The following is a 20958-nucleotide window of genomic DNA, read 5'->3' on the forward strand; positions in this document are numbered from 1 at the left end:
TGTCATAACCGATTATGTGGCTAGAAACAAAAACCCAACATACTTTTGAATTTTTTCACATTGGACCTTTGGCATGTTGCAGCCTATAGTCATACTGTGCTGCAGCGTCACATCGGCTGAGAGGGGAAAGAGGAGCCGGGGAAAGAAAGTTGACTTTCATCAACAGGATGTGGTTGTGTCAGAGACAGGAAGTGAACAATGACAGTGTTTTGGCCTAATGAAAATAGATGGGGAGGGCCTAACACAGTATATTTTCTCTGCTCCATTAGCAGGCTACTACTGAACATAACTTACAGATGCAGTGTCTACCTCTCTGAATATTTGCGATGAGGCCTATTGGGCCACCTGTAATAAAAATTAATGGAATTTCTTATCTGTTCATAGCCAATGTTATGTTAGGCCTATCGTTTGTGCGTTGAGGATAAGATTTCTTTCCCGATTTCATTCTGTATGGCATGAATTTGCACATTGATTTGTATGTAAAACAAGTCTAGCAGGACAGATGATACAGGCAAGTCTACCACAGCTAGGACACATTCATTTATAGACACATTCAATAACAAATTGTGTGATCTAATTGTATCCTTGTCGATAACCATTAGGCTAAGTGAACCTGGCCTATTTAAAAATAACGAGTTAAACAGGATGTGCTGTGTGCATATTTCATGTTATTTCTGGGCAAATCTAATAAATAAGTTATAGCCTAGGTAATTATTGTAAAGACACCATTTCCGGTGATTTTGGATGAAAAGTGCTCTTGAATAAATAGTCACTAATTTGTTGTGTATGGGATTATAATGTTGTTTTATGAGGCTTTGGGATGGCTGGAGAAATGGAGAAATCGGTCGCTGTGTAGCGGCAGAGCGCAGGCTGGCTTCAGCAGGGGGCGGAGGGAGCGCTATGACAGCGCGTATCACACCAGCAACTAGGACGAGTTGCATCCTAGCGCTACTGTCATTTGCAGACGGAGTACAGCTCTCGCCGCTTTTGTTCAGCTGTCGCGCCCCGTGCTGCTAGCTAGTCAACAATGGTTTCTATCATTTCAGACCTGGACCCACTGAAAAACTGGAACGTGTTAAGGTAAGTTCAAGTCCCGTTTTGTAGCTCGCCTTAGGAATGCAGCAGAAATGATAGGAGGGAATTGTTGTGATACGCTACGTGCTGTGCTGGGTGGGACGCGGGTGTCACAGGGTTGTCGCTGGTGAAAGGATGTAGCGACTTATTCCGCGGACATACCCACTTGCGTTACTTTGGCTTAAAGGGATTCTGCGATATTCTGGTATTTAGCCCCTTTTATACTTATCCAGAGTCAAATAAACTCGTGAATATCATTTGTATGCCTCTGCATGCAGTAGGCCTATAAAGGAAGTTAGTTTTGCGTGCCAATGTTAACAATGACTGGAAGTCTACAGGTAAATTAACAATGCTACCTACAGTACAGCAGCAATACTGCGCCCTCGGTTTTTTTGTGGGGGCGATGTCGGGTCCTGTTTCGGTAAAGCTCTGTTGAGAACAATGTGCTGTAGGCGACTTTTGGACTTTTCTTTTCTCCCCCTCTCTTTCTGCTGTCGTGTCTGACGCATGCAAGCTGCTCATCAGCCCTTCATCGTATTAACCCTTGGTGATCTTCCCTCTCGCACCGTGGACCACAAAGTTCCTCAACAATTTACGGTGGCCGATACCCACCTTCGACATCCTCACCGACCCGTCTAGCCTAGACTACTGTCTTTGAGAGCTGCGTTGTCACGACCTATAGTCATATAGGCTACGTATTTATTGCAAATGATGCATTGAGGGGACATTTATTGCAAGTTTATATCCCCTTCACGTAGCTCTCTTTTGTTAATGAAAAACTGTCATTTACAGTTTAGCCTAAAACATACAATGTTTTTTTTAAACACAACTTGGTTAGCTTACCTATGGAAGTTTCTCTGCTCCATCTCTGCATCTCCTGAAGGAAAAAACTTTTATCGCTTCAAGTTTTCACATCACATTTTCAGAGCAATGTGTAGCCTATTTTGATTATAGTGCTCAGCAGGGTCATTTCTTGAAAGAATGTAGAGAAGCTAGCTGAGAAAATAACCTACCTGCGCACCACCTGAAAAATCTGAATTAAAAAAAACAACAATTGTTGTTGAAAAAAATATTTTCCCACAAAAGTAGTGTACTGGGGCTTTAAAAGTCCTGTATTAGGACACCCTGCCCCACACGACTTCCCACAGCTATGCCTGTACCTGTGGTCCTCTGCTCAGTTCCTCTCTGTTTCCCTCCTCCAGGACTGTTTTACAGCTACACCACTACACCAATATATATGGCTTTGGGCTACACCAACACTCTACCCTAACACTTCATGTTACCATCTAATTGCCTACACCTGCAAAATGTGTTATTTTACATTTTAGTCGGAATTTGTGCATTTTAAATGCTGGAATTTGAATATTGAAGACTTTTGATACTAAATAAGTCATGATAATTCCCTCGACGGACTCCTCATCAGCAGAGATGGTCTAGTTCGGATTCTGAAATTCTATTTTCAGTTTGAGAAGCCACAGTGACGATGGAGCACGAGGCTCCAGAAATCTCCTGCAGAGCTTAAAAAGTCCTCTTTTAATGCTGCTTTTTATCATTCCCTATGTAAATATTCCTTCTTCCTTACTAGAAATTCCTCATCAATAAATCAGGAATAGTTACAAAAAAATGTATCTCAGGAACCCTAAAGAACATGCTTATTGCTGCTGTGACTGTGAGCCTGTGAAGACGGAATGATGTCAGTCTAGCCTTATAGTGATGGCCCTGTGGAGCCTGGGGCATGAAATGGCTTGTGCCACTGACCCGCACACACTCACATTAAAAGGTGAAGAGGGGAGGATGACCCATTGTTTCTCTATGGAGGCTATTTCCTGTCTTTCCTATTCCACTGATCTGTTTGGTTAACCAGGATGCCTCTCTGGGTGATAGAGAATCTTCATAATATGTAGGCAGTTGGTACTGATGAGTATATCGGGGAAAGGAATTCTTGGCCTTTCAGTCAACTTTTGCATGTGTGTATGAAATAGTCTCTCTTTTCTAAGTGGACATACACACACACACACACACACACACTGCGCTGGTAAGCGGAGGGCGGGCCCCGATCATTCTGGGATGTAATCTGTTGTTGAAGGACAGGATGAGAGATGGGTGGGGGAGGATGAGGAGGGGAGTGATGGAGGGGTATTTGTCTCTCTCTTTATTAAACCTCTGCTGCTTTAGATTAGCTGTCCCTCTCTCAAGACTGAGCATCTTAATAAAGACCAGCTTAGGGCTGGCCCTCCACACACACACACACACATCCTCTTCTATCTCCCCTCTCTTTTTCTCGCTCGTTCTGTCTCTTTTCTTTTTCTCTGTTAGCTTAGTATATTATAATGAAGCAACTCTGTGCTTCTTCTCCGAGGCACAGCATCATCTCTCTAATGAGGATCACCTCCGACAGACACACACACACACACACACACACACACACACACACCACACACACACACACACACACACACACACACACACACACACACACACACACACACACACACACACACACACACACACATACCATTAAGACACCGACAGACCCAAACACCTCTGTCACATACAATTAGCAGCACTCCCTGTAGCGTGGTATGTTTTGTGCATGGTGTTATTGTGGGGTTGGATAATATGCAGGTCTGAAGAAGTAGTCTCTCCGTTATCTTGGATGTTGTGTACACTGTATAATCTTGGATGTCTCATTATGGAATATTATGGAATACAGAATAATAGCTTCTGGTTTAGTTTGTTGAGATGATTATGTGGTCTCGCATTTCTATCATTTTGCTCTCATTCCGGAGTATTCAGCATATGACCGTCCATCATACCCACTGCACTGTACAGAACGTGGGTTCATTTGCTGTTGTCAGAGGACACATTCCTGAAGATCTAATAGGGAAATACATGTAATGAAATCAGTTTGATATGGTGTATCTGATGTGTGATCTTTCCGATAGGGGAGGTTGTGTGGAGGTGAGTGGTGCTGAGGGATAATAACATTTTGATATGGATATGGAAAACCAACGTGGACTGAATGTGCCTATTTCAACCGAAACAGAGTATTATATCTAAGGTTCTCGATCTGTGTCTTAACGATAATCTGCCTGCTGCTCCAGATGGACGTGGACATCTGCACCCTCCTCTGGTCCTCTGGTCCTCTGGCTGGACCTCCGTTTACTCCATCCTTATCTGATCAGCTCCAGGGTGTGGCTGCTGCAGCCTTTCACCAGCTCCATCCGACTATCATACATTTATCACACGCACATACACACACACACACACCACACATGAACACACACACAGGTATCGCATCCAGACAAAAATATACCGTATATGCACGTATGTCCGTACATACATACATACATGCATACGCACGTAGACCCACAGCTCAGTTTATCTATGTAACAAAGCATTGTTGTGGGTATAAAGCCTGTCTGTTGCTCTCCTAGTCAGCCCCTCCTAGTCAGCCTCTCCTAGTCAGCCTCTCCTAGTCAGCCCCTCCTAGTCAGCCTCTCCTAGTCAGCCTCTCCTAGTCAGCCCCTCCTAGTCAGCCTCTCCTAGTCAGCCTCTCCTAGTCAGCCCCTCCTAGTCAGCCTCTCCTAGTCAGCCCCTCCTAGTCAGCCTCTCCTAGTCAGCCTCTCCTAGTCAGCCCCTCCTAGTCAGCATCTCCTTGTCAGCCTCTCCTAGTCAGCCTCTTCTAGTCAGCCTCTCCTAGTCAGCTTCTCCTTGTCAGCCTCTCCTAGTCAGCCTCTCCTAGTCAGCCTCTCCTAGTCAGCCTCTCCTAGTCAGCCTCTCCTATTCTGAATAGCAGTTCAGTTATTCCATAATGAGAAACAGCATGCTTATTAATTCCACCTGATTACATCCAGAATTACACTTAGCCCCCCACACACACACACACACACACACACACACACACACACACACACACACACACACACACACACACACACACACACACACACACACCACACACACACACACACACACACACACACACACACACACACACACACACACACACACACACACGCACACACACACCACACACACACACACAGAGCAATGACAAGGTAGGTCTGTTATTAGATTAGGGAGCGAGGAGAAGGCAGGTTTGTATTCTATTACAGGTCTGGTTAAATAACTGCTGGATGTAAACTCTGATGCCTGCCAATACGGGAATAATCAAAAGAGAAGGAGAGAGTGAAGGAGAGAGTGAAGGAGAGAGAGAGCGAGAGAGTGCTTTAACGATAAACAATTAATGTCTTCATGTAGAAACCCTTTGGATTGTAATGTAAAGATTTAGGACCGGAGCCTCACTAACTTGAGATGTGCGTGTGTGACGCACTGCCTCTCGAAGCAGCGTTGCATAAATCATGCGTTAACGTCAATGGGAAGGAGATTTGCATGAAAACTTGAATTACCCACACACACACTCGCAACACACACAGATCTCAAGTCTGGATTATTCAGACATGATAAATCATAAACGGATGTTCATTTAATCACACAGTGAGCCCTATGGGCCCTGGTCACAAATGGTGCACTGTATTGAGAATAGGGTGCCATTTGGGGTGCAGACAATAACAGCATCGATAAGCCAAAGGGTCTTTTCACCTGTGGCCAATCACGTAAATAATGTATTATCTGTCGCCCACACAAGTGCCTCGGTCTGGAAACGGAAGTGTATGTGGAGTGACTTTGTCACTAGTGGATTTGGGTATAGATGAAGGAGTCTGAGGGTGGGGGGTTGGAGGATCGGGAGGGTTGGGGGGTTTGAGGGTTGGGGGGGTTGGAGGATTGGGAGGGCGGGGATGGGAGGATTGGGAGGGCGGGGATGGGAGGATTGGGAGGGCGGGGATGGGAGGATTGGGAGGGCGGGGATGGGAGGATTGGGAGGGCGGGGATGGGAGGATTGGGAGGGCGGGGATGGGAGGATTGGGAGGGCGGGGATGGGAGGATTGGGAGGGCGGGGATGGGAGGATTGGGAGGGCGGGGATGGGAGGATTGGGAGGGCGGGGATGGGAGGATTGGGAGGGCGGGGATGGGAGGATTGGGAGGGCGCAGGGGGGATTGTGGGTGGGAGGGGGTCATTGAGCATTTGACCCAGTGTTAGTTTTAATTAATCCAGTTAAATGTGGATCTGACTCAGTGTGGCTCTATCCCCGAGACACAAATCTATCTACCTAATTACTGAGGCCAGTGTCTGTCTGATGTGGATTAAATCTGCTGTGTGTGTGTGTGTGTGTGTGTGTGTGTGTGTGTGTGTGTGTGTGTGTGTGTGTGTGTGTGTGTGTGTGTGTGTGTGTGTGTGTGTGTGTGTGTGTGTGTGTGTGTGTGTGTGTGTGTGTGTGTGTGTCCGTAGCCTGCTAACCCCTGCAGGTCATAGGATCACACACACTGAGTCTAAATCCACCCTTTGCGGTTGAACAGTGGCAGGGACAGCTGTGGTTCTGGCTTTTAATCTGCACCCCAATGGATGTGAATTGTGTGGCCAGAGGAGGGTGACACCAGGCTGGGTAGAGACGGAGAGTGAGGCCCCTACCCTGGATCTAGTGGTTCTGGTTTGGAAATGGACATTATGTGCTCAGCATTATTCTCAGTGTTTTAAGAGAGCCTCTCTGAAACAAAACATCAACCGTAAGCCTGGGTAATGCAATGACGTTTGTTAAAGTGGATGTGATGAATGGAGCAGTGGGGAGAAGCCATCCTGACCCGGGGAGTTAGAAAGGAAAGAGGTGAAGAGAAAACCAGGCAGGGTGGTAGACGGAGAGAGAGCAGGAGGGAGAGTGATGAAGCCATCCTGACCCGGGGAGTTAGAAAGGAAAGAGGTGAAGAGAAAACCAGGCAGGGTGGTAGACGGAGAGAGAGCAGGAGGGAGAGTGATGAAGCCATCCTGACCCGGGGAGTTAGAAAGGAAAGAGGTGAAGAGAAAACCAGGCAGGGTGGTAGACGGAGAGAGAGCAGGAGGGAGAGTGATGAAGCCACCCTGACCCGGCGAGTTAGAAAGGAAAGAGGTGAAGAGAAAACCAGGCAGGGTGGTAGACGGAGAGAGAGCAGGAGGGAGAGTGATGAAGCCACCCTGACCCGGGGAGTTAGAAAGGAAAGAGGTGAAGAGAAAACCAGGCAGGGTGGTAGACGGAGAGAGAGCAGGAGGGAGAGTGATGAAGCCACCCTGACCCGGCGAGTTAGAAAGGAAAGAGGTGAAGAGAAAACCAGGCAGGGTGGTAGACGGAGAGAGAGCAGGAGGGAGAGTGATGAAGCCACCCTGACCCGGGGAGTTAGAAAGGAAAGAGGTGAAGAGAAAACCAGGCAGGGTGGTAGACGGAGAGAGAGCAGGAGGGAGAGGTCGGTTGGCCTGCTCGTCTGTGATGGACTCCGGTCACCACGGCGATTCACTCTTCAGCTGGACCCTGTCAATCAAAGCATTGTGACCCGGGAGGGGGGCGGGGGATATTGTGTCACGGCAGTGATGCAATACAGCGTTCAGTGTCTCTGTGTGAATGGCTCAGACGTTGGGGTGCGGGGAGAGGGGGATGAATTCTTCCACGTCAAACCCCCGAAATCAGTTGAAGATAATTACATATTTTAGCTCAGCGATCTGGATAAAAATGTGAGAGAGACAAAGGAGGGAGAGGGAGAGACCGAGAGAGAGAATGCGAACAGGAGAGAAAGGGGGGGGGGGGGCATGACACCCATCATCTCAGATTGTTCTGAAATTGTTTCTGTAGTTAGAAACAGAAGATTAACATTCTTGCAACATTATTCTGTTCAAATGTCATTTTAAAAATAGGCAAATTGATATCACCCAATTTGTCCCCTTTAATGTATAGGAATCACATTATATTCAATAAATATAGTACCCAACATCTGATTTAGACCAAACTTCTTCCTACCAATTGAGTAAGTCAAATTCCAGTATCAGTTATCTGTCTAACAGGTGGTATTATAATAACAATATGAATCATTTATTAAACTTCTATAGTGCCTTTCATAGAATCTCAAAGCACTTCAACAGCAAAAAAACAACAAGCAATATACAGTATCATGACAGGTCAACCAATAGAGGCCAAGTTTGCTCTCTGGAGATGGAGAAGGTTGGTTCATGGCTTGAGGGAGGGAGCTGGTCTGAGGATGCTAGATGATGGTGATGGAGTCTGCTGGTGATCTTGTAGAGGGCAAGTCTGGGGACCAGCCTGAGTCTTATAGCAACAGGACTTCTCTTCTTCCAATCTGTGTAGCGCTGCTCACCAGAAAGCTCACCACACAAAGTTCAGAATAGTAGCCAGTCGTTCTCACCACAAGCTCTCTGTCTCGGCTCTGCTGTATTCCTCTGTCTCCCATTCCTCTCACGCTTCAGGCCAGTCCGGAAATCATGCTCTCAAAGGATCAAGGACTGGCAGCCAGGTGAAACAAAAAAGTTACAAACATTTATTTTTCTATTAAATTTTTTTATGTGTATTTTTTACCCCTTTTTCGGGATATCCAATTGGTATTTACAGTATTGTACCATAGCTGCAACTCCCGTACGGACTCGGGAGAGGCGAAAGTCGATAGCCATGCATCCTCCGAAACACGACCATGCCAAGCCGCATTTCTTAACACACTGCTCGCTTAGCCCGGAGTCCAACCAAACCAATGTGTCGGAGGAAACACCATATGAAGTGGCAACCGAAATCAGCGTGCGTGCACCCGACCCGCCACAAGGAGTCGCTAGAGCGCGATGGGACAAGAACACCCCGACTGGCCAAACCCTAACCCGGACGACGCTAGGCCAATTGTGTGCCGCCTTATGGGTTTCCCGGTCATAGCCGGCTGTGACAGCCTGGAATCGAACCCGGGTCTGTAGTGAAGTCTCTAGCACTGTTGTGCCACCCGGGAGGCCCTCAGATGCATTTTCTAAACAAAAACATTATCCAGCCAGCTAGCCCCAAAAATATATTTGTAAATCTCAAAAACACCAGATTTTTTTTATTTATGTAGAATATTTACAGAGCTCGATGCCTAGGCTTCCTCACAGCGACATGGCAACCATGGTATGGAGCTGCTGCTTAAACTCTTGCTTCTTCATCCTATGTGATGTATTCCCTGTTAATCTAATTTCCCTGTTCAGAGAAAGTAGCCATTGATGTCGCTTGCATTATTTACTATAAATGAGTGTGAAAGTAACAGGTTTTGCCCACTAGATGCCGCTGTTCCTGCTACTGCCACACCCTTTTATCAATTTTGCTCAGGTAGCACGCACACACACATCTTTGGGTTGAAAACCAATAGCTTTAGCTCATGATGAAAATACATTGTGTGGTCATCCTCACAATTCAGGCCAGTCCTCCATGAAAGCCAATCAGTTTGTCCTCCTCTTAGCAACCTAATGCTTCAACCCAACTGTCCTTGACTAGTCCAACAGCTCTCAGAGAGGCCTATCCTTATGGTGCAATTCTCATATGAAGACTTTTCCTACAAGACCAACACTTTGGTGGAAATTGGCTTGTGACTAAAATGTTGTGACAACCCTGATAAAATGATAAACCATTGCATGTCAGTCGTATGTTTTTCAATACAATTATTCGAAAAACGTATCTATATGTAGTGTGGTTAAAGACATTTACCGTTAAACCCAACCCAATACCGTTATCATTGCAGAATATATACCGTGTGCATTTGGGACTTGAGACCATAACATTTAAACCATTAGAACTGCTAACTAAATGTAGACCTGTTTTCAAGGGAATAAACCACACACAGAGGGGCTGTTTCCTGGACACAGATTACGCCGAAGTGAAGGACAATCCGAATTTCATGGAGGACAGGGTTGAATTGTGAGGAAGACCATTTTCATCATGAGCAAAAGCTGTGTGGGAGGCTTTTGACAATTGTATTGGTTTCCATGTCTTTTTTAAAATATTTTTTAAAATGTAACCTTTATTTAACTAGGCAAGTCAGTTAAGCTATTCAGCTCAGGTAATCCAACGATCTAACCACTAAGCTACCTGCCAACCCAAAACGTACTCATTGTTACGAAAAATGATGATCCAAATCAGATGTTAGGTACTATATTTATTGAAGATTATATAAATCCTATTTAAATTTAAAAGGCCAATTTGGGTGCAGTCAATTAGCGTAATTTGTATTATAATGTTTCAACAAAATAATGTTTCAGGAATGCTAATCTTATCTGTTAGTGTGCAATCATTATCTGTAGTTTCTCTAACAGAAACAATTTCAGCACAATCTGAGATAGTGGGTGTTCAAATCCTCTTTCGTGTGCTTTCTGAGGTGGAACCAGATGTGCATCTAACAGAGGGAATCTAGTAGGCTTTGTTTAAACCCCGCTTGGCTGAAACGGAGAGGTGTCCCTGGAGAGAGAGGGAATATGAGAGAGAGTGAATGAATGAATGAGCAAGGGGGAGAGCGAGTGGGTGAGGAGGAGGAGGAGAAGGGTTACACTAAACAGGCCTAAACTGGAAAATAATCAATCATAATAGGATAGTGTTAGTAATACCAGTACCATGTAATTTACCATGTTACACAGTCCCACCTATTTGTCTTTGTATTCAAGTGACAATGCAACATGAGTCTCCCCATAGACAGATCAGTGTGTATAAAACATGCTGTATCTGTGTTGTGGTGACTGTGATGTGTTCTCTCTCCTCCACTGAGAGGTTAAACTCAGTGTGTCAGCCGTATACCGGGGAACATGCAGGCTTAAAAGCCTCCGTGGCGCTGTCTCATGCATGTCTCTCTCTGTGTGCGGGGGGGGGGTGTGTGTGTGTGTGGTGTGTGTGTGTGTGTGTGTGTGTGTGTGTGTGTGTGTGTGTGTGTGTGTGCAACACTGAACTGTGACAGAATAAGAAACACACACACCACGCTGACAAATGCATGAGACAGAACCACCGAGGCTTTTAAGGCAGCATGTTCCCCTGTATATGGCTTTTAAGGCAGCATGTTCCCCTGTATATGGCTTTTAAGGCAGCATGTTCCCCTGTATATGGCTTTTAAGGCAGCATGTTCCCCTGTATATGGCTTTTAAGGCAGCATGTTCCCCTGTATATGGCTTTTAAGGCAGCATGTTCCCCTGTATATGGCTTTTAAGGCAGCATGTTCCCATGTATATGGCTTTTAAGGCAGCATGTTCCCCTGTATATGGCTTTTAAGGCAGCATGTTCCCCTGTATATGGCTTTTAAGGCAGCATGTTCCCCTGTATATGGCTTTTAAGGCAGCATGTTCCCCTGTATATGGCTTTTAAGGCAGCATGTTCCCATGTATATGGCTTTTAAGGCAGCATGTTCCCCTGTATATGGCTTTTAAGGCAGCATGTTCCCCTGTATATGGCTTTTAAGGCAGCATGTTCCCATGTATATGGCTTTTAAGGCAGCATGTTCCCCTGTATATGGCTGTTTGCGGCTGTTTGTTTCTGGCTGTTGTCAGATACACGCATCACGGACGTGCTCTGTTTGATACATTCCCACATCCCTCTCTTTTAACGCAGTGGCACACACATTCTCACACCCCACGACCACGTCAGGACCCCTCTCTCTGTGCCATATCCCAGGGTTTTGACTGACTGAGTGTTGTAGCATGTGGCTGGTATAGCCGCCATCTCCGGTGGCACTGTAGTAGATAAACTTAGTCATCCGTCGTCAGCCTTGGGTATCCTTAAAACACACACACACACACACACACACACACACACACACACACACACACACACACACACACACACACACACACACCCACCACCACACACCTTCTGTAACTGTCTCCAGGAGAGCAGGTTAGTCAAAAGCTGTGTGTGTGTGTGTGTGTGTGTGTGTGTGTGTGTGTGTGTGTGTGTGTGTGTGTGTGTGTGTGTGTGTGTGTGTGTGTGTGTGTAGGATTGATATGTAGGCCTGAGGTGATGTTTTGTGGGGATAAATGTGCCGGAGATGTTCACTATCCAGGGTCTCTCACACAGGCTGGCTTACCTACCGTACACTGCACAGGGAGTACGATAGACACACACACACAACCAATCTGTTTAATAATGCAGACTCATAAACATACCTGCACACACACACACACACACACACACACACACACCACACACACACACACACACACACACACACACACACACACACACACACACACACACACACACACACACACACACACACACTTTATTACTGGCTCTGTTTTACTGCCGAGCTTTGTTGCTTTGTTTTAGTCTTAGTCTCAGAGGCATCAGGGTGTGTATATACACTCTAAAGCTTCTGCCATAAAGCAGGTTTAACCCCCCCTATATATGTGTGTGTTTCCACGGGCACACTAGGGAGTCTCACAACCTCCTGGGCTGAAATCATCTGTAGGGTTTATGAGTAGGGCTTAGAAAGGCTGAGAAACCAGGGAGGGCTCTGGGTTCTCTCTCTCTCTCTCTCTCTCTCTCTCTCTCTCTCTCTCTCTCTCTGACTGTTTCTGTCTTTCCTTCTTTCTCGTTTCAGTACATTGTCCTCTTTCCGACTCTCTTTCTCTCCTTCCAATGCTTTCTCTCTCCTCCTTTTCTCAGCGATCCTCTACAAGCGTGTAAAAGGGAACGAGAGCAGGAAAGAGAGGAAAAAGAGATCTTGTCTGAATAAATAAACAGCTTTTGCTTGAAACCGAAGCAGAAAGCTTGGTGTGGGTCAGAGGGAAGAGAGGGGTGGGAGGAGAGGGGGACAGTCAGTGAAGGAAAGAAAAACATTGGCTCTCTGCCCATTGGGGGAAAAAACGGTGAGATCTCTTAGCCTGTGTGTGAATAATGACTTTTGGGAATGCTCTGGCGATGGGCAAGAACCTGGTAGAGAAAACTGACCAATGGTAATAAAGACGACTGCTTAATAGGCGTGATCCAATAGGTGACCATGTCACAACCACCAGGAAGAGATGATACAGCAGAACACACACAGGCAGTCAGCTCGGCCAAACTGCCCTCTATCTCCCGCTGTTTCTTTCTCTTTTTTTTCTCCATTTCTCTCTCTCTTCTATCCCTCACTCTGTTTTCCCTTTTGTTATGCTCCAGCGTCACCGTCTGCATAGCAACACCCAGTGTAAGCCTTCCGTACCCCAGGGGCAGCAGAGAGCAGCAGAGCAGGGACCTCACTCTATCACTCTACTATCTCCCTACGGTATCTATCTCTCCACTATCTCTCCACTATAATAGGTCTGTAGTAGAGGTCGACCGATTAATCGTCATGGCTGGTTAATTAGGGCCGATTTCAAGTTTTCATAACAATCGTTAATCGTCCTTTTTGGACACCGATTATGGCCGATTACATTGCAATCCAGGAGGAAACTGCGTGGCAGGCTGACCACCTGTTACCGAGTGCAGCGTCAAAAGGACCTTGTGGCTGCAAGGAGCCAAGGTAAGTTGCTAGCTAGCATTAAACTTATCTTATAAAAAAACAATCAATCTTCACGTAATCACTAGTTAACTACACATGGTTGATGATATTACTAGTTTATCTAGCTTGTCCTGCGTTGCATATAATCAATGCGGTGCCTGTTAATTTATCATCGAATCACAGCCTACTTCAACTTCGCCAAACGGGTGATTTAACAAAAGCGCCTTCACGAAAAAAGCACATTCGTTTCACAAATGTACCTAACCATAAACATCAATGCCTTTCTTAAAATCAATACACAAAAGTATATATTTTTTAACCTGCATATTTAGTAAAAAGAAATTCATGTTAGCAGGCATTATTAACTAGGGAAATTGTGTCACTTCTCTTGCGTTCAGTGCAAACAGAGTCAGGGTACATGCAACAGTTTGGGCCGCCTGGCTCATTGCTAACTGTGTGAAGACCGTAATTAACTTGCCAGAATTTTACATAATTATCACATAACATTGAAGGTTGTGCAATGTAACAGCGATATTTAGACTTATGGATGCCACCCGTTCGATAAAATATGGAACGGTTCCGTATTTCACTGAAAGAATAAACGTTTTTTGTTTTTTAAATGATAGTTTCCGGATTTGACCATATTAATGACCAAAGGCTCGTATTTCTGTGTTTATTATAATAAAGTCTATGATTTGATATTTGATAGAGCAGTCTGACTGAGCGGTGGTAGGCAGCAGCGGGCTCGTAAGCATTCAAACAAACAGCACTTTACTGCGTTTTGCCAGCAGCTCTTAGTAGGTATGTAGTACGAGTATAGTAGGTCTGTAGTGGATATGTAGTACGAGTATAATAGGTATGTAGTAGGTCTGTAGTAGGAGTATAATAGGTATGTAGTAGGTCTGTAGTAGGAGTATAATAGGTATGTAGTAGGTCTGTAGTAGGAGTATAATAGGTCTGTAGTAGGTCTGTAGTAGGAGTATAATAAGTCTGTAGTATGAGTATAATAGGTCTGTAGTAGGAGTATAATAGGTATGTAGTGGGTATGTTGTAGGAGTATAATAGGTCTGTAGTGGGTATGTAGTAGGAGTATAATAAGTCTGTAGTAGGAGTATAATAGGTCTGTAGTAGGTCTGTAGTAGGAGTATAATAAGTCTGTAGTAGGAGTATAATAGGTCTGTAGTAGGAGTATAATTGGTCTGTAGTAGGTCTGTAGTAGGAGTATAATAAGTCTGTAGTAGGAGTATAATAGGTCTGTAGTAGGAGTATAATAGGTCTGTAGTGGGAGTATAATAGGTCTGTAGTAGGTCGGTAGTAGGAGTGTAATAAGTCTTTAGTAGGAGTATAATAGGTCTGTAGTGGGTATGTAGTAGGAGTATAATAGGTCTGTAGTAGGTCTGTAGTAGGAGTATAATAAGTCTGTAGTAGGAGTATAATAGGTCTGTAGTAGGAGTATAATAGGTCTGTAGTAGGTCTGTAGTAGGAGTGTAATAAGTCTTTAGTAGGAGTATAGTAGGTCTGTTGTAGTGGGTATGTAGTAGGAGTATAATAGGTCTGTAGTAGGAGTATAATAGGTCTGTAGTAGGTCTGTAGTAGGAGTGTAATAAGTCTTTAGTAGGAGTATAATAGGTCTGTAGTAGGAGTGTAATAAGTCTTTAGTAGGAGTATAATAGGTCTGTAGTAGGAGTATAATAGGTCTGTAGTAGGAGTATAATAGGTCTGTAGTAGGAGTATAATATGTCTGTAGTAGGAGTATAGTAGGTCTATTGTGGGTATGTAGTAGGAGTACAATAGGTCTGTAGTAAGTCTGTAGTAGGAGTATAATAGGAGTGTAGTAGGAGTATAATAGGTTTGTAGAAGGAGTATAGTAGGAGTGTAGTAGGTGGTGTGTAGTAGGAGTATAATACGTCTGTAGTAGGAGTATAGTAGGTCTGTAGTAGGAGTATAATAGGAGTGTAGTAGGAGAATAATAGGTGTGTAATAGGTTTGTAGAAGGAGTATAGTAGGAGTGAAGTAGGTGTGTAGGTGGTCTGTAGTAGGTGGTGTGTAGTAGGAGTATAGTAGGTCTGTAGTGGGAGTGTAGTAGGTCTGTAGTGGGAGTGTAGTAGGTCTGTAGTAGGAGTATAATAGGTCTGTAGTAGGAGTATAGTAGGGGTGTAGTAGGTCTGTAGTAGGAGTATAATCAGTGTACAGTAGGTGTGTAGTAGGTTTGTAGTAGGAGTATAATAGGTCTGTAGTATGAGTATAATAGGTCTGTAGTGGGTATGTAGTAGGGGTATAGTAGGTCTGTAGTAGGAGTATAGTAGGTCTGTAGTAGGAGTATAATTTGTCTGTAGTAGGTCTGTAGTAGGAGTATAATACGTCTGTAGTAGGAGTATAATAGGTCTGTAGTAGGAGTATAATAGGTCTGTAGTAGGTCGGTAGTAGGAGTGTAATAAGTCTTTAGTAGGAGTATAATAGGTCTGTAGTGGGTATGTAGTAGGAGCATAATAGGTCTGTAGTAGGAGTATAATAGGTCTGTAGTAGGTCTGTAGTAGGAGTGTAATAAGTCTTTAGTAGGAGTATAGTAGGTCTGTAGTGGGTATGTAGTAGGAGTATAATAGGTCTGTAGTAGGAGTATAATAGGTCTGTAGTAGGTCTGTAGTAGGAGTGTAATACGTCTTTAGTAGGAGTATAATAGGTCTGTAGTAGGAGTGTAATAAGTCTTTAGTAGGAGTATAATAGGTCTGTAGTAGGAGTATATTAGGTCTGTAGTAGGAGTATAATAGGTCTGTAGTAGGTCTGTAGTAGGAATGTAATAAGTCTTTAGTAGGAGTATAATAGGTCTGTAGTAGGAGTATAATAGGTCTGTAGTAGGAGTATAATATGTCTGTAGTAGGAGTATAGTAGGTCTATTGTGGGTATGTAGTAGGAGTACAATAGGTCTGTAGTAAGTCTGTAGTAGGAGAATAATAGGAGTGTAGTAGGAGTATAATAGGTTTGTAGAAGGAGTATAGTAGGAGTGTAGTAGGTGGTGTGTAGTAGGAGTATAATACGTCTGTAGTAGGTCTGTAGTAGGAGTATAATAGGTCTGTAGTGGGTATGTTGTAGGGGTATAGTAGGTCTGTAGTAGGAGTATAGTAGGTCTGTAGTAGGAGTATAATAGGAGTGTAGTAGGAGAATAATAGGTGTGTAATAGGTTTGTAGAAGGAGTATAGTAGGAGTTTAGTAGGTGTGTAGGTGGTCTGTAGTAGGTGGTGTGTAGTAGGAGTATAGTAGGTCTGTAGTGGGAGTGTAGTAGGTCTGTAGTGGGAGTGTAGTAGGTCTGTAGTAGGAGTATAATAGGTCTGTAGTAGGAGTATAGTAGGGGTGTAGTAGGTCTGTAGTAGGAGTATAATCAGTGTACAGTAGGTGTGTAGTAGGTTTGTAGTAGGAGTATAATAGGTCTGTAGTGGGTATGTAGTAGGGGTATAGTAGGTCTGTAGTAGGAGTATAGCAGAGCTGTAGTAGGACTATAATAGGAGTGTAGTAGGAGTATAATAGGTGTGTAATAGGTTTGTAGTAGGAGTGTAGTCGGCGTGTAGGTGGTCTGTAGTAGGTGGTGTGTAGTAGGAGTATAGTAGGTCTGTAGTGGGAGTGTAGTAAGTCTGTAGTGGGAGTGTAGTAGGTATGTAGTGGGAGTATAGTAGGAGTGTAGTAGGTCTGTAGTAGGAGTATACTAGGTGTACAGTAGGAGTGTAGTAGGTGTGTAGTAGGTGTACAGTAGGAGTGTAGTAGGTGTACAGTAGGAGTATAATAGGAGTACAGTAGGAGTATAATAGGTCTGTAGTAGGAGTATAATAGGTCTGTAGTAGGAGTATAGTAGGAGTGTAGTAGGTCTGTAGTAGGAGTATAATAGGTGTACAGTAGGAGTGTAGTAGGTGTGTAGTAGGTGTACAGTAGGAGTGTAGTAGGTGTACAGTAGGAGTATAATAGGAGTACAGTAGGAGTGTAGTAGGTGTGTAGTAGGTGTACAGTAGGTGTGTAGTAGGAGTATAGTAGGTCTGTAGTAGGTGTGTAGTAGGTGTACAGTAGGAGTGTAGTAGGTGTACAGTAGGTGTATAGTAGGTGTACAGTAGGAGTGTAGTAGGTGTGTAGTAGGTGTACAGTAGGAGTGTAGTAGGTGTGTAGTAGGTGTACAGTAGGAGTGTAGTAGGTGTACAGTAGGAGTGTAGTAGGTGTACAGTAGGAGTGTAGTAGGTGTGTAGTAGGTGTGTAGTAGGTGTACAGTAGGAGTGTAGTAGGTGTGTAGTAGGTGTACAGTAGGACTGTAGTAGGTGTGTGGGACTGGTAGTGAGGGGATAGGGGTTTGGAGCTGGCTGTATCAGATCACTAGATAACAGAACAGGACAAGTAGTGAGGAGATAGGGGTTTGGAGCTGGCTGTATCAGATCACTAGATAACAGAACAGGACTGGTAGTGAGGGGATAGGGGTTTGGAGCTGGCTGTATCAGATCACTAGATAACAGAACAGGACTGGTAGTGAGGGGATAGGGGTTTGGAGCTGGCTGTATCGGATCGCTAGATAACAGAACAGGACTGGTAGTGAGGGGATAGGGGTTTGGAGCTGGCTGTATCGGATCGCTAGATAACAGAACAGGACTGGTAGTGAGGGGATAGGGGTTTGGAGCTGGCTGTATCAGATCACTAGATAACAGGACAGGACTGGTAGTGAGGGGATAGGGGTTTGGAGCTGGCTGTATCAGATCACTAGATAACAGAACAGGACTGGTAGTGAGGGGATAGGGGTTTGGAGCTGGCTGTACCAGATCACTAGATAACAGAACAGGACTGGTAGTGAGGGGATAGGGGTTTGGAGCTGGCTGTATCAGATCACTAGATAACAGAACAGGACTGGTAGTGAGGGGATAGGGGTTTGGAGCTGGCTGTATCAGATCACTAGATTACAGAACAGGACTGGTAGTGAGGGGATAGGGGTTTGGAGCTGGCTGTATCAGATCACTAGATAACAGAACAGGACTGGTAGTGAGGGGATAGGGGTTTGGAGCTAGCTGTATCAGATCACTAGATAACAGAACAGGACTGGTAGTGAGGGGATAGGGGTTTGGAGCTGGCTGTATCAGATCACTAGATTACAGAACAGGACTGGTAGTGAGGGGATAGGGGTTTGGAGCTGGCTGTATCAGATCACTAGATAACAGAACAGGACTGGTAGTGAGGGGATAGGGGTTTGGAGCTGGCTGTATCAGATCACTAGATAACAGAACAGGACTGGTAGTGAGGGGATAGGGGTTTGGAGCTGGCTGTATCAGATCACTAGATAACAGAACAGGACTGGTAGTGAGACGACCTAAAAGAAATATAGGACATAGGCTTTAATCAGTAACATTCTCTACTCCACATGCCTGCTGTGTGTGAGCAGAGGAAATATAGGACAGGCTCCCCACACACACACACACACACACACACACACACACACACACACACACACACACACACACACACACACACACACACACACACACACACACACACACACAGACAGATTAAGTCCAGCTTGAGAGAAATATAGGGAGTAATAGAAATAGATGAAGAGAGATGTAGGGAAGGACAGATAGGGAGAACTACAGCGGACCAGAATGCTGTGGGTTGTTTTTTCCATTCTACAGCTTGCTTTTTCATGTTAGTTCGAAGCCTCTTTGAGCAGAAAAAATGTTGCCTGACTGTCGCTCTTTTCATTGTTGCTTCACTGAAAGAGAAGGAGAAACTAATGCAGACAAAGAAAGAAAATGACAGAGTAAAGGAGAGAGGGAAGAAAGGGAATGATAGAGGAGGGGAGAGAGGGAGAGAGAGAGGTACTGTTTTTACAGCTGCAGATGGAGTGGAACAGAGTTATCTGGGAGTTGACTGTTGCTTCATGTTCTGATTAAAGTCATATGACTCTAACTGGAGGAGTGTTGGGCCTGCAGGAATGGTGTTTGTTACATACTGTAGTTCACTTTGGCTCTGTGTGTGTGTGTGTGTGTGTGTGTGTGTGGGGGGGGGGGGGGGGGGGGGGGGGGGGGTGTGTGTTGTTTCCCAGCATATGACAGGAAACAGCTTGGCTCTTCCTGTGAAAGTGCAGAAAGTGTGTCAGTACACACACACACACACACATACACACACATTGACTGACGCACAAACACAGCCGTCTTCTAGCCGGAGGTCTACAATCTCACCCTGTTGTATCTGTCCATATTTCACACTGTTCATTTCTCTGCTATATTTTTCTTCTTGAGCTCAGACTCTCAAAACACCTTTTTTATAGTTCAAAATGGTGTGTTATCTCGTGTTGCTCTCTCTGCCATAATCATAGAGTCTGTTGCTGTGGTAATGCAGTAGTCTTAATGTGGTACTGAAGTGACTGTATGTATTAAAAGCCCAGCAGAGATGTATCGTTGGCTCGATCAATCTTTAGAGAAATGTGTTTCTTACAATTTATTTCTGTTCGGTGTCCTTCTCTTTTGTCTGGTCGTGTTTCCTGCTCTACTCTTCTCTGTGGCAGACATGCCGGAGGACATGAAAGACCTGTGTGTGTGTGTGTGTGTGTGTCTTGTTATCCCAATTTCCTTCCGATCTGCTGATCGTCTATGCCATAGGCATTCAATAATGGAGCTCTAAACATCGCAGAGACGCTGTGACAACGTTACAGCAGCATATCTCTGTACTCTAAACAGAAATGATGGTCATTTGACGGAGAAGTTGGTTTGAGATTATTCCTCCTCAGACGGAGGTGGTATCCCGTCCAAGGCAACATTACCGAGAGACTCGAGCGTGAACACACGCAGCGCGATGCTATTAAACGGCAATCACACACAGAAGGGCTCTTTTATGGACGAACACATTTCTGCCTAATGGCTTTCAGTGCAGGATCATCCAAATATGACATTTCAAATGAAAGCTCTCCGATATCGGCTCCTATTACAGTCTCATCGGAAATCCTTAAAACCTCTCAGAATATCATGTACATTCATTTGACGTGAAGCCTTCCTAATAAAATAGATATTGCCTGTAATTCTTTCCATATTCCATATTTGATTTCATCTGCTTCTTAGATAGCCAAGTGTCTAAGCTGACCAAAGTATTCGATGAAGTGGCTAAACTCTCTCTCTTCTTCTGGCGTCCACTATCATGCTCAGACACTCGTTCCTCCATCCACCTCCAGGACCCAGGGCCCTTGGTGACATCCCGTAGCCCAACGAGAGTGCTGTGATCGGGGCCAGAGCTAAGGAGATGTCCCCTTGCGCCCTGCAATTACCGGAGCCCCTGGTATCCTAATGGCAGCTGCAGGGAGACGATAATGTGATCGCTGGCCAGGAGGGGAGCTTCTCTCACCCCTCGCTCCTCTCCCCCCGGGGGGAGACCCGCTTCACTCCGCCACATTAATTCGGAGAGCGACTCATTGACCCTCATATCCATGGCCGTCTTTACTCTCTCTGTGGACACTCACCCCACTCTTTCCCTTCTCCCTCCTCTCGCCATCGCGCTCCCAGCACAATCTCGGTCGTCTCCCGATTC

At 44.9% G+C, this 20958-nt stretch overlaps 1 protein-coding gene across 1 annotated transcript in view; it reads left to right on the top strand.

The window, feature by feature from the left end:
- The first annotated feature begins 922 nt into the window (after positions 1-922).
- The window catches only part of LOC106576215 (CUGBP Elav-like family member 2), a 291724-nt gene continuing 271688 nt past the window's right edge, over positions 923-20958 (top strand). The window contains exon 1 of the mRNA XM_082963896.1: positions 923-1080. Coding sequence (XP_082820022.1) covers positions 1028-1080 — 53 coding nt within the window. The 5' untranslated portion in view covers positions 923-1027. The remainder of the gene's footprint in view (positions 1081-20958) is intronic.

This window comes from Salmo salar, chromosome 17, assembly GCF_965601325.2.
Source record: "Salmo salar chromosome 17, fSalSal1, whole genome shotgun sequence".
NCBI lineage: Eukaryota > Metazoa > Chordata > Actinopteri > Salmoniformes > Salmonidae > Salmo > Salmo salar.